The following is a 15,247-nucleotide window of genomic DNA, read 5'->3' as shown; positions in this document are numbered from 1 at the left end:
TTTAGGCTATATATTTTCACGCCATTAAACTTAGGGGGTAAATATTTTGGATAAAAACTCTAATGTGGGAAAGAGACTGTAAGTTGCTGCCAATATCAAGAAAGAAAGATTGCCAAGGTTAGTCATGTAATGTCATTTTGACATTTGCTATTGATAATTTGACAAATGTAAACAATGAAATAAAACTTTCATAATTTCATGCGGATGAAGCCGCGCGAGAACAGCTAGTTAAATATAATAATTATATACCACAACTACGATATAGTAGATTATAACTTAAGTAATTAGCATAATTAACTTATAGGCGTATTACTTGTGTTTAGAACTACCTTGCTTTTGCTTAATGAAAATTCTATAATCAGTATAGCCAATCTTACTTAATGACAATGTAGTGACAAATTGCAATATAATTTTTGAAATCGGTTATGTTGTTTTTGAGATTCGTGACATAAAAAAATATAAACTTTACTATTTATAAAATGAAGTGTAAAAGTCTAGATAGGCAAATATTAATTTATAATATCTTTAGTAAGATAAAGAGGAAAGTATTGTATTTTTGCATTTTTTTACATGTATTGAAATAACTCAAAAACTACTGTACCGAGTTCACCATTTAAAAGCTACGTTATCAGTGAGTAAAATAGGCTGTATTCTAATTTTTTAATTTTACGCATGCGAAGTCGCGAGTAATAGCTAGTACGTATGTACAAATATGTTATAAAACTTTACTAACCTGGAAGAAATCCATAGTTAATTAAAATCAATCCAGTTAAAATATAAGCGATGGCAATGACTCTCTTCCTTCCAAATCTGTCTAAGAATATTAACTTACAGACGTTTGCTGGCGCTTCTATTATTATAACAACGATATAGTTCAAATAACTATTCCCAGATAACTCTATAGCATTAATAGAAAGTCCGTAGTATACTAAAGTAGAAGATGTCCATAGAAAAGAACAAATAAAAACTCTCTTCCAAATCATGGCTGAAGATAAAATTTGACTAAAAGAAGATTGATTGATTTCTCTGCTTTCGAATTTCTTTGCTTCTCTTTGTTGCATCGCGTGCTTTTCCACTTGGCTGTAATGGTCTTTTGGGACCGTCACATTGTTCATTTTCTCCGATCTTATTAATGTATTCAAACCTTCTTCGTAACGACCTTTGCTGAAGAACCATCGGAAACTTTCTGTCAACATCCACATGTATACGAAGACGAAGATGGCTGGAGTATAAATGATCAGAAGAAGATGTCTCCAGTTCTGCAGCCACCAGAACAGCAAGGTGACTGTCACTCCGCCGAGGATGAACATTGTATTGAAGAGTAGACTGATGAACACTCGGCCTTTTGGTCCAACTAGTTCCAATGCTAAAAAAAAACAAATTTATTGATTATACGATGACTTCTTCGAAAACAATTCATTCAACCTGCCCTATTCTGGAGTTTTGACATAGTACTTCTCTTCCATACATCTCATTGAGCTGTCATAACTCGCACACCATTCTAGTTATCCTCTTTCACACAATCTATACTTTCTTCGGTCTTCCTCTACCTTTGAAGCCATCCACATTTAATCTTGATCCTTCCTTGTTTATATGATCAGCGTCACTCCACATAAATTTGACATTTGTGTAATATTATTGAAGTATCTTTTGTTTTTAAATTGAGTGTGTTAATTTTATCTCAAGAAGATAAACGAAAGGTCTTCAACCATTATAACTAATGATAGTTTGAAGTAAATGTACATCAAAATGACCGTATTTTCTCAACTTTTCTAAAGAAAATATATATGTTAGAAATGCACCAAATTTCTATCAATACGTTATACAAACTGTATTACTAACAGTATTCTTTACCACGTTTAGTTGGACAAAGTTGTAACATAAATAGACGTTAAGTAATGTTGCGGAGGAAAATGTAACCCGCCTTTCTGAATGTAACTTGTGCGAAGTAAATTTAGTGGGCAAGTTGTAGAAAGTTTCCGAAACTTAGCAGTACGGGGTATGGTCAAGAATAATACAATGAAAACAGATATGATTTCTTAAACCTCTAGTTACTAATTACATTTTAGAATTTATAGAAGAACTTTTGCCAGACAGCTTTTGCCCGCGACTCCGTCGGCGTGGTATTAAAAAAAGTGAGTAGCCTATATGTTCTTCCAGACTATCCTCTACATCTATACCAAATTTCATCGAAATCCGTTGAGCCGTTTAGACTACAATCTAACAAACAGCCATCCATCCATCTAAACATTCGCATTTATAATATTAGTATGATAATAGTTCTTGTTTGTTTAAGGGTTATGAAAATTATAAAAAAATGCATTACTAAGGTCTAAAGACTAAACTGTCCGATTACCGGGTACAGATTAATGAAATACTCAAGAAAAGCGATATCAAGAACAGAAGTAGAGTAGAAGAATGAATGTAGAAGATGCGAGAGTTATCGCCAAATAGAAGTTTATGGTCTGTGTACCCCTTACACCATACTAATCATACTAAAATAATAAATGCGAAAGTTTAGATAGATAGATGGTTGTCAGTGTTTGTAGCCTAAACGGCTGAATGGATCTGTATGCAATTGGACATAAGTGTATAACATAGTCAGGAAGAACATACAGGCTACATGCTTTTGTTTTTTTATATTTACACGGGGGGAGGGGGGGAAGCTTACTTATAATGTTATAGTGTCTACCGGAAATGCGACGGATCCGTCATTGTGAAGTCAGGAACGTAAAACAAATATAGCGGAAGTGATCATTCAACGAAAACATTTAATTAGTCACAAGGAACTGTTGAGGCGTTAAAGGTGAAATCAAAGATGATGCCAATAGACGTGTAGTTAAATACGATAATTTGTTATGTTTTTTTTTATTAAGGTTAAAGGGCGAATTAGTATAAAACAACTTATATAGCTAACGTTGATTTTTAGTAATTCATTGTTTTTTTATTAATAGTTACATAGGAAATATTCTATCATTATCTAGAATTAATATCTTACTTCTTACTAATTTTATAAATGTGAAAGTTTGGTTGGATGGATCTTTATTAGAGTTTGTAGTTTAAAGTGATGTACGGATCTCGATTAAATTTGGCATAGATGTAGAGCATAGTCTGGAAGAACACATAGGCTACTTACTTTTGTTTTTTTCTAATTCCACGCGGACGGAAAAGCGAACGAAAGCTAGTACTTAATATTGTAAATGCAATTGAACAATTATAGGTACCTCTAACCTTTCCGACCATAAATAACTTGTATATGGAGTAAAAAAAAAACATTCTAAATAAAATTAGGCAATTTAAATAAAAAAATAGACAAAAAGTTGAAGGAATGTTCAATTAGTGAAACTATATTTATACGTATTAAACTTTTTCGTGACCTCATTTAATACGGTTGAATAAAACGATGGTAAAAAGTGTAATTGACGATAAAATTACGGATTATCTGAAGCGTGTCGATTTTGTTTTGTTTTTAAACAAATGAAAGCGGTTTAAAGATATTTTCACTTACAGCCAAAGTTTTTTTTGTTAATCTATGGTCATATTAACTATATGAATACTTTTAAATGATCTTGTGACTATAATAGCAATTCGACGATCGATCCATTTTTGTAATTCCACCTATATCTTTACTAATATTATAAAGAGGAAAGATTTGTATTTTTGTATGTATAGAAATAACTCAAAAACTACTGAACTGAATTCAAAAACTATTAAGTTATTACTGAGTAACATAGGCGATGTTTTAACTCCTTTTTTTCACGCCGGCGAAGTCACGAGCGACAGCTAGTATAAAATAATTTTCAAATCTATAGAGCTGTAGCTTCGGCCTTTCAGACAATTAATTTTTTTACTTAAATCAGTTATTACAAGTATGAGATAAAACTTAGCGAGTTATTTTAACTAATCAATCATATGACCAGGAAGTAAACACGTTCCTACCGGTCTCTAACGATATAGAGTTCCGTAAACACTGACCTTTGTACATACTTCAAATAAATTTAATAAAACTATACTGTTTTTTTTTTACAATATAAGGTGGCAAACGAGCAAGCGGCCACCTAAATCCACCGAAATGGACGGCGACCGCTGCCCATAAACATCCGCAATTGCAGATGCGTTGCCTACCCTTCATTGACGGAGGAGGAGACCCACATAAAGAGGAAATTTCCCCTTCCTATGCGTCTCCTCCACCGTCAAATCCACTTTTCCTTCCCATCATTTTTTCTTAAGAAAAGGGTGGAAATGGAAAGGGACTAAAATTAGGCCTCCGGCACCACACTCATCAGACGAAACGCGGAATTTCTTCCGCTTCACGTCTGTTTTCTGTGTGGTCGTGGATTACACCGGGCGAGCGGGCCCTACAGTGCGAAGATGTTAAAGCGGACTCTACCACTGTAAAAACTGTAACGCTGTAACACAAGCAATACCTCATCATCAGCTTGCCCTTGTCCTACAGCACTGCGCATAAGCATATCCTCTTTCACACAATCTATCCATATTATCTTCAGTCTTCCTATACCTTTGTGTATGCAGTACCGACTCGTCTTGGGTACATTTTGTTGGTGAAAATCATAGTTAAATATACGGTAATTATGCGACTAATATTTTTTTCTGTAAATTTATTTATTACTTCATGTATCAATTCTTTTATTACATTGTATAGAAGTTGATCTTTAAAGATGACAATCGAGTAGAACTGCGCGGAAAAGCTAGGATGTAAGATTAAATTTAACTTATTTGCTTTTATGAATAGTTATTTCGAGACATGTAAGCGATTTATAGATAGAGGGCAAACATAATTTATTGGACTTAGAAGTAAGTACAAAGATACAAATAGGTTAAAGAATTGAAAAGTTGTCATGTGTAAGAAATATAAAAAGGTTATTCTTTCATTTTTATAGTAAACTTCTGTTTGCATTTATTTTTGTGATATGTTTAATCATTCTTAATTTAAAATTTAAATGCAACTTAACTTACCCAAGACAAAACACGCTGTATAAATGCCACCTCCGAACGCGGGCTCCAAAAACTCGAGTACAATAAACATGTTGTAGTTCAATGAGAACGCTCTGATCACACCAAAGATGCCGCTAGTCACGCAAGCGAAGACCAGCGCAAGCCGACGGCCATACTTGTCGGATATGAGACCTGTCAGCGGTATAGACAGGAAGAAGCCAGCGTTGTGAACGGTACCGACGAGTGATCGCTTCCAATCCTGGCAGGCGAGATTGAACTGGAAAAAAAACACATATTTTTATGAAGTAAAGATATATTACCGTGTTCAAAAGAGTTTACAAAGATTTTTGTAGATGGAAAAGGGAACCTTCTTCTGTCCATTTATGGCAATGATTTTCTTACTTGGTTTCCAACGTCTCATTAAAATAAGTAACTAACTAAAAATATATATAGTATTCTGGCAACATATTTGAACTAATCTTTATGAATAAGAAATGATCAAAAAGTACACATATTTGTTTCGGAGAAGAGAGACTAAAGGAAATAAAACCTTAAAAAATACAAAATGGCTTCCCCTCGCATCTTCGTTGAATTTATAATGAGACAAACAGGAGTTGAAAATTCGCCAAAATAAACTCTGCTTGGTAATGGTCGCTTCGTTTTCTTTTTCTTTTGCATTGTAATATGAAATGGATGTTGATTTTTAAATAACTATAATATGTTATGTATACATGCTAGAAAGTTTGATTTCCTATTCATTGTTAAACTGCTGGAATTAAGCACACTACAAATATTACATTAGTACTATTTGCCGTGATTTTCGTCTACGGGGAATTAAAAAAAATCTAATTATAGGTAATAACCTATTACTAAGGAATAATGTAGTCCAGTTTTTTTTATTTTATTCGTTACATACAAAATTACAAATCTATCTAATATAATGCGAAAGTTTAGATGGATGGATGTTAGATGTCAATAAAATTAGGCATAGTTGTAGAGAACAGCCTGGAAGAATACATAGGCTACTTACATTAGTTTTTTTTAAAATTCCATGCGAACGGAGTCGCGGGTTAAAGCTAGTCTCTCTATAGTGAAGGTAGATAAATACTAAGATACAAAAAATCTTAATTTGTGAATCTGCTCTATCACTTTCTGTATTCTTTTATTGCTCCTATAGTCGGAATAAACTTGACATTTTTTTTATCTTTAATGGCAAGAAATTCAGAAGTATTGGTAAATTAGATTTTACTCATTACAAACGAATGAAAATTTGCGTATAGTGTGACTCACGCACATATGAGTTAGCGTAGTAAATCACAATTTTAGATGGTATTTAGATTTGGCTACAGTAAGACCAGCTGCGTCAGATTGACTTTTTACGTTTCATAAAACATTACATAAACTAAACTGAAATTATCTATACTATAATATAAAGAGGAAAGATTTGTATTTTTGTATGTATTGAAATAACTCAAAAACTACTGGGCCGTTTTTAAAAATTCTTTCACTGTTAAAAAGGTAATCTATCTGTGAGTAACAAAGGCATATATCACACAGGCGAAGTTGCGAGCAACAGCTAGTTAACGACATTTATAAAGAAAAAAAAAATGAAAATGGATTAACGAAGGCCGATTAATTTAACCTTAAAAATGTAGTTAATGCTAGAATAAACATTGAAATATCAAAGAAATTCGAGGAAAATTCACGATTACGATTCTGTACTTTTAATATTTGTCTATGACGTAAATGTATAAATTTTAATAACTAACTAACTATTATGAATCCATCGAAAATCACTTGCATACCAATAGTACCAAAAGCCATTGTGATCGTATCGAAATTGAGCGTCCGTTATTAAAAAAATTCGTTCACCCACGCTATTGATATCAATAAAATTGCTAACAGAATGCAAAGTTAGGGCTTTTCATTGAATGATGTATTGAAAACGAGACCTATTGAGTTATGAGGCTTAAAGCAGTCTAGCCACAATGGATTACACATTGCATTTGTACCCCAGCTCGAAGTACCAGTTTCCACTAGGCGACTAATGGCAGTATTGACAGTTGAGAATGGTAGAAATCTCACTAATATTATAAATGCGAAAGTTTAGATGGATGTTTGTTAGAGTTTGTAGCCCAAACTGCTGAACGAATCTTGATGAAATTTGGCATAGATGCAGAGGATAGTCTAGAAGAACACATAGGCTTGCTTTTGTTTTTATTTTAATTCCATACGGACGGAGCCGCGGGCGAAAGCTTTTATTATCGAATTATAGAAACTGTCGGCTAGTCGCGTGGCTGCGCTAGTGGCAACAGGGTCTAATTTAGACAATGCAATTTCGACATCGAATGTGCATATGCGAACGCCAAGTTCATTCGTGAAATCAATTAAAAATTTTTCAACATCGCACGATAAGTCGTATTGTTACAAGACAGTAAAGTTATCTTCAAATACTTAGACAGTTTTTTAATCTTTTTAGATGATGTGTTAATTGTCAATCTTAGGGTAGTTTGTTATGAAACTAAACTCAATGGAAACTTTGTATTCTATGAAGAAACATGGAAAAAACCTGTAACATAGTATGAAATGTAATACAGGAGATGTGATGCAAATCATTGCCAATGCAACTTGATAGGGCCTGACACAGAGCACCTATCGGTAAGTAATGAGTGTCGACAACACAGAACAACTCTAGTTTCACACGAAGACAGAACTTATATAGCGGTTGATTGCAGTACTGCTATGAAAGTACACCAAAGAGGAATTGTGAATCATTTTATTGTCAATCGAATAGTCTAAAACTTATGGAATAGCTTTCGATATGTCACGAGTTTTCACGATTTTTTTCTGAGTGTTTCGACACATTTTATCGATGTTACTTATCGAACGTGAATTTGTTTACGGGTTTTCTATTGACTATGAAAAGAGTAGTACTGCACTGCTCACAGCTCTATGCCAGTGTTCTATCCTCGTGTAAAAAATCAGTTCCAACGCAGATAGGATTCAGTTCGTGTGAGTGATCTGATGAGATTTTTGGCTTCGCTCCGAACGACTGTGAACTCAATTGATGTTGATTTACTTACGATATAAGCTATTTGATAGTAATTCAATGGATTTTCATAATTGTGTAGGTTTTCTGGACTTCAAATGAAAATAATCAGTAACCATTATTTGTTATAAATTTATTAAAACAACTAAAGTATGTTTAAACTCTTAAATTGTGAATTGTTTCTCGTACTTTTCTCATTTATTTTTGGCTTTTAATTTAATATAATTTAATGAAATTGTTAATTATGCCTCACGAGAGTTTTGACGGTTTTGTTAGAGCACATTTTCAGGTATTCGAATCCCCTATTTTCCGTAAACAAAATTTATACAGCAGAATGCATCACAAAAGGTCTTAATTACGAACAAATTGCTAACAGTCACAATTTCGAACCATTAACTCAAGCAAGCGAGCGTTCCCTACATTTATATGTACAAATTATCTTTTATAATACATTCGACCTTACTATAATAATGACTTTATTATCAACACGATTGGGACTAGAATTTTGCTAATTTGACAAATTGCATACAAAACGCAAGCGTATAGAACTACGAAGTTAACTGACCCGGTGGGCATTAATACTAATATAGCTCACTAGCGTCACCAAAAAGTGTCACAAATCCTTTTCACGGGTATTTACGGACATAAATACAAAAAAAATAAGAAGATGCATACTATAGCTGTCAAGTTATCTTTTCCTATTTTCTACGTTTTACCCACAGATAATACAAAACTTTACTAGTGCTATATTTACTGATAGTATTAAACCGCGACAGCAGCGCTTACCGGGTCAGATAAGATGATCGCATGTGTAAACATTTGATTTTTATGTAATTACTAACTGTTTCCGTGCGACTTTTGCATAAAATTATGAAAATTTTATTTTATTCTTAACTTGTGTTGAATTATCAATTGCAAATGTCAAAATGACATGACATGATGACAAACCATGGCAATATTGTTTCCTTAATGTTGGCAGCTTGTTGTTTATGGTCCCTTTCCCACATTAGGGTTTTTATCCAAAATGTTTACCCCCTAAGTATAATGGCGTGAAAATATATAGCCTAAAGCGTGTCTTAAATGTAGGGCTGTTTATTAAAGAAAGAATTATTCAAAAATATGCTGTAATTGCTGACATCTTAGGCAACAAAGAAGTGTATGTTTACGCTTTATTATACTACTAGTATAGACTAGTATAGATATAGACTAGTATAGATAGTATAGATACGTTTTCAAAACTATCAAACGTGACTAGTGTAAGTCGAGGGATGTTCGTGATGTGATAGACAGATTATGAAATATAGAGGGCATTTTGAGCACGTATTATTATAACAGAAGCTATGAACTATACTATTAATACTATTGTAATAACAATGATGTATATTAAACAGATATTTGATTGCATTATATTATTCAGAAATTTTACTATCATAAAGATTTTATATACGTATTGAATTAACAAAAATAACCTCATTCTCTACCCAAGGTTGAATTATCCATTATAATAAATACAATAAAAGTTTTCAGATAAAGTATTTAAATAAAGGAAGGTAAATTTCGATTTCTCGTTAATTTAATACGATATTAATTGTATTTGGGTATCGTTAACGCTCAACGACTCTTGTTTGTTCGAACGTGTGAAGACTTTGATTATAGAGAAACGGACTAAGCATGTAGCCGATATAAAACGAAGTAAATTACTAAATAAATCTTAATTAACACATCTTGACTCAATAATTAGAACTGTATAAAATTAAAACACAACCAAGAAATTTTAGAACTCATTGTTTGTTTAGCACAGAGAGAAGTGCGTGCACTGAACAGATCCTGTCTCTTAAAAGTCAAAGTGTGAAGGTAAATAATTTGCGAGAACGCTTTCAGTGTTACCAGTACAAATTGTCTGTGAATTGTTTTACAATAATGTATCGGTAATTTGTTTTTTAATTGCGAATCATTGATAATTCTATTTTTATAAGGATAATTATATTTTAATGTCCTTTGACAATTAAGCGAATAGCCTAATGGTTCGGGGTACGGACTACCGATCTTGCGGTCGAGGGTTCGAATTCCACCATTCGACTATTGTCGTGAACCATATCCTAGCACAAGCCTAAAGCTTAGTTTGAATGGTTAAAGGAAATATTAGTAAATTAACAAAAATTACCAATATTAAAAAAAAAATCTATACTAGCTTTCGCCCGCGACTCCGCGTAGAATTAAAAAAAAACGAAAGTGAGTAGCCTATGTGTTTTTCCAGACTATCTTCTACATCTATACCAAATTAAATTGAAATCCGTTCAGCCGTTTAGACTCCAAACTCTAACAAACATCTATCTAAACTTTCCCATTTATATATTAGTATGATTGTACAGGGTGTTCGGTAGAGGAAAGCCACAGTTCGAGGCAAGTGTATATTTACCGGAAAGCATACTAGCATAGCTAAGCAATGATGAAATATTTGAAGGGAACTGTTGCAGCAATCCGCAGCAGTGACAAGGACAAAATCATTTGTGATTGACTAATGCATTGGTCAAATGTATAAATTCAGTACCAGGGTTATAGACCTTTGCTGTCGCTTGTACCGTTACTAGCCCATAATACAAAAAGTACACAAAATAGGATAAACAGTTTAACACTGTAGATAGCAAATCTAAATTGCAAAAATGACGTGTAAGAAATTACAAACTGTGAATTTATCTGAGAAGGCTTATGTGGCCTGTATAAAAGGTATTGATATCGCGTTTAATTCTATCAGCAAATATGTAAAAACCTCTTAAGCATAGAAAATGACAAAACATGACAAGAAATAGTACAATAAATGTCTCGTGAATTTTTTTTGACTTTAACAGGCAGCGAAAAGCTTTTACAATTTAGTTTTACTACTCACCGAGTCAGATAACTTGATCGTTCTATAGATATTTCATTCAATTTAGTGCTCATATATATAAGGACTAGCTTTTGCCCGTGACTTCTTCCGCGTGGAATTTAAAAAACAAAAATAAGCGGATAAGGTGTTCTTCCTGAATCATAATTCGTTCAGTAGTTTAAGCTACAGACTCTAACAAACATCCATCCATCTAAACTTTCGCATTTATAATTTTATAACACAAGTTTACGTTCCACTGTTATTATCTAAAAATACTAGTATGCAGTTTTTTTTTAATATATAAGGCACTAACCTCTTTAACAATGGAATGCTCCTCCAAGTAGACATAGGACTCGCATTCTATTTCAGTGGAAGTATCGAAATAATGCGGTGAACATCGTCCTATGCTGTTGTTAACGAAGTTGCTGACATTAGCGAAAGGCGCGTATCGCACGCACTTCGCGTATGTCCCATCATCGTGATGCGGTATCGTGTAGTTGGATACGGCAGTGGTATCGTCACATTCTGGTATGGCACATCTGGAAATAGACATTTGAAATTTTTAAATCAAATGAAAACCGCAAAGGTTTAGGAACAGTAGCTAACTCTCGCCCGCGAGTCCGTCCGCGTGCAATTATAAAAAAATATAGCCTATGTTACTCATAGAAAAATTACCTTTCTAACGATGAAAGAATTTTTAAAATCGGCCCAGTAGTTATTGAGCCTATTCATTACAATCAAAGTTTTTCTATTTACAATATTAGTATAGAAAAAGCATTATAAAGGGAACCCTAAAATCTTCACAAGTAAATCTTATCCATCTATTTATGTATATAAAAAGTATGTAAATAAGAGTTAATACAATGGCATTGATGGAATGGAGTAATCGTGTTTATTTTTTTCATAAACAATCTAACGGTTTCCCTGAATATTTGACCTTGAACTATCTAAATACGTACAAATTGTAACTCCAGAGGTCATTCGAATGTATTTGATATTTTAGTATTTTCATTAACACCTTTTTAACACATTACATTTTCTTATTTTGGCAGATTTAGTTTGGGTTATTATGACAAATTGGTACTTCTAATAAACATGTATTTCTATAGGCTTTAGGTCAATAAAAAGTGGTCAACGTGTTTTTACGCACGAACTATTATTACCTTGACGACAATGTCTTGTAAAATCTTTAATCCATTGTATTTATTTTTCTCTGTGCTTGCACCGACACTTGTATCTCTCTATTATTGTCATAGTGAAGGAAAAGGATGACAGTATGTAACAAGTGACAAACGAGGAAGCCTTAAAAATTCGCAAAAGTGGTGAAGCTGTTGTCCATAAGCATCTGCACTTGTAGATGCGTTGCTTTAATCAACAGAGGAGGAGATGATTAGGAGAATATCTCCACTGATCCACTTCTCTTTCACTTCCCCTTCTCTTCCTTTTCTTGTAAGGGAAGGATTAAATAAGGCCTTCGGCACTCATACTCTTCAGATTGTACGAATGACTTCCCCTTGCCGCATGTTTTGTGTGGTCGTGGTATTGTACCGGGCAAGCCGGTCTATTATGCAAAAGACTTTATAGCGAGCTCTACCACTGTTAAAGATGGTACTAAAATTTTCGGGGTTCAACAATTGTTCTCTTTTACAAGTATTGCTTCAAAGAAAGGTCTCATCACTTTTACATTATTAAGTGCCAAGTCTATGTAAAGTATAGGTTTATTTTTAAATGAATATTAACTCATATAAAGACCTGGCAACATTATACGTTTTGCGTTCGCATTCTTAGCATAATTAACGCGTATGCGGAACATATTGTAATGTATTGTAATAACAATAAATTGAAATAATTCAGCTGTTTTATACAGGGTGTTTCATAACGGACGGATCAAAAATATACAAAATATGTTGCCCGACTTTCTATAGTTTTAAAGTAATATTGAATTTTTTTGTAAAGAAATCGAAATCAGATTTTCGATTAAAATTTGCCCGTACGTCCAAAATGTGTTTACAGTGTTACTTTGACAAGCCTAATAATTAGGTTTTTGACTTCTTCGAAAAATTTGATTCTCATATGATATTAAAGTTACAAGATATTGTCGCCCTCGACTATTTCAAATCGTTCTTTTTACATGAAAATGTAAAGGTCCTCTACCTGTACAAAAGCGTTGATCCGTCTGTAAACATCCTGTATAACGTAGTTTCATTGATTCAACCACTGTTATATTATTTAATCATGTGTTCAATTGTGTGTGTACATCAGTGGAAACGTACCTTAAGATATGGAAGTTAGTCAACAAAGTAATTTATTATGTGCACTTGTAATGCACATATTCATTATCACAACAAACTAATCAAGTTCTTGCTTAAGTTGCAGTAAGTTGAGCTTTGTCTAAGTATTTGTTGACGAGGTTACGGCAAATAAATAAGTTTTATGAGAAAGTAACAAAATCTAAAAAATAAAATCGCTTAGTTCGATATAAGCTATAGAAATTATTAGTAAGAACTAAAACCCTAGTTCTAGGAACACCACAAGTAACTAGTAAATAATAATTTTATTTATTAAAAGTATTGGTTATTAAGATGGAAAATAGCAGGTTTCTTTGATATCATTATATCATCATCTTTCTCCTTATCCTATTCCCGTAAGGTCGGCGCAACAGTTTTTTGTCCTCCACATAACTCTATCATACGTCATCTTAGTCATCACTCCCTTTTTGATCATGTCACCTTTTACACAATCCATCCATCTCTTCCTAGGTCTACCTCTACCGATGTACCCTTCCACACTCATAACTAACGTTCTCCTTGTAACATGTACATTTTGTCCTTTGATGTTATTATAGTCAGTTCCATAATGTAAAAATGTCAATTTTTAAAAGGTGTGTATTTAGAACTCCTGAAAAATCTTCGGACTATAACTCAAAGTGTACAGAAACCACTTAACCACAGTAAAATATAATTTCAGTTCTATCTAGTTTAAAATAATCGTAATTTATGTAAACGTGTGTTTATTTGGTAATATTTGATAATATGCAAGAATTTCATGACAAAACATATCAATTGCATTTATGTTACTAAATACAGACAAAGATTTTAAAATTAAGTTATGAAATTAATGTTTAAATACATATTTCTAATCTATTTCGAAATTAGTATTTTCGCGAGTGTTTAAATTATGTTAACATTTTTATGTCACATGTGAGAAATCACTTAATTTTTTTGGAAAATCATCCCCTTAAGAGGGAAACATTTATTTAAACAAAAAGGGTTTTTGTATTTATTGGAATAAAATAATTTACAAATTCTACACTAATAAATCAATAATATTTGAACAGTATAACTAAAAAAAGGTGGTTCAACAATACGTCTGTATGTTACGTAGAGATAGCAAACAAAATTTTTTAATAACTAACTCACCTGTATTTTAAATCCATGGCTTCGAAATTAAAAACCGAAGAGTAAACGCCCGCGAGAAAAACAGGGAACAAAATCAACATATAATTATAAACATTAAACCTTCCGAAAGGTCCCAATATTTGTAAAATATCGTCCACACTCACTTCAGAATCTTTCTTTTCGGCGTCCATTTTTTTATTTTAACACATTAACTATTTAATAAAGAATTGAATTAAATTTATACGCAGCATGCACTATTTTTATTAAAAAATAATTAATTAGAGAAAACTATGTTAACAAATTTATTTTTGTCGTCAAGAGACGACCGCAGCCACGATCATCGGGGTTTGAATGCGTGCGCGCAGTCACTTTATAGATTTTATTGTTGTAAAAATCCATTGCCTTCGATAGAATCGTACATTTTTTCACGGCAACGTTAGTATTACTGCATTAGATTTCATTATCAAGGAGAAATGTTGCGCGTTTTATAATCTGTAGTCATCGATGTTTAGAGAAATTTTTAAGAACGTCACTTAAATGGGAAAAGCAAATCAATTTTTATTCGTACATAAAAAAATGTAGTAAACTACCTTAACACAATTTAGCCAAGGTATATTAGATATTATAAGAACGATTTCCTGAGAGATATAATTTATTTTAGATGTTAGTTTACAAAACCTTAATACAAGGTAAACTCGATTAAGCTTCTTACGTTACCTGGAGTATTTATTCTTAATTTCTTACTATATTAATATTATAAATGTAAAAGTTTGGATGGATGTTTGTTAGAGTTTGTAGACTGAAAGGCTTAACGAATCTGGATGAAATTCGGCATAGATGTAACGAGTTGTCTGAAAGAAAACAGGCGACTTTCTTTTGTTTTTATTAATTCATCGCGAATGGAATCACAAGCTAAAGCAACACTATATTCTACTACATCTATGCCAAATTTTATCCAGATCAACATCCATCTATCTA

At 32.7% G+C, this 15,247-nt stretch overlaps 1 protein-coding gene across 1 annotated transcript in view; it reads right to left on the bottom strand.

Moving 5' to 3' along the window:
* The window catches only part of LOC106104795 (organic cation transporter protein-like), a 16,548-nt gene extending 1,947 nt beyond the window's left edge, over positions 1 to 14,601 (bottom strand). Inside the window, exons 1-4 of the mRNA XM_013284933.1 lie at positions 14,291 to 14,601; positions 11,185 to 11,410; positions 4,978 to 5,233; positions 734 to 1,366 (exon numbers count right to left, since the gene is read on the bottom strand). Coding sequence (XP_013140387.1) covers positions 734 to 1,366; positions 4,978 to 5,233; positions 11,185 to 11,410; positions 14,291 to 14,460 — 1,285 coding nt within the window. The 5' untranslated portion in view covers positions 14,461 to 14,601. The remainder of the gene's footprint in view (positions 1 to 733; positions 1,367 to 4,977; positions 5,234 to 11,184; positions 11,411 to 14,290) is intronic.
* Positions 14,602 to 15,247: the final 646 nt, after the last annotated feature.

This window comes from Papilio polytes, unplaced genomic scaffold, assembly GCF_000836215.1.
Source record: "Papilio polytes unplaced genomic scaffold, Ppol_1.0 DF823399.1, whole genome shotgun sequence".
Lineage (NCBI taxonomy): Eukaryota > Metazoa > Arthropoda > Insecta > Lepidoptera > Papilionidae > Papilio > Papilio polytes.
The sequence above is the reverse complement of the archived record's forward strand: the minus strand, read 5'-3'. Positions and strand labels throughout refer to the sequence as shown.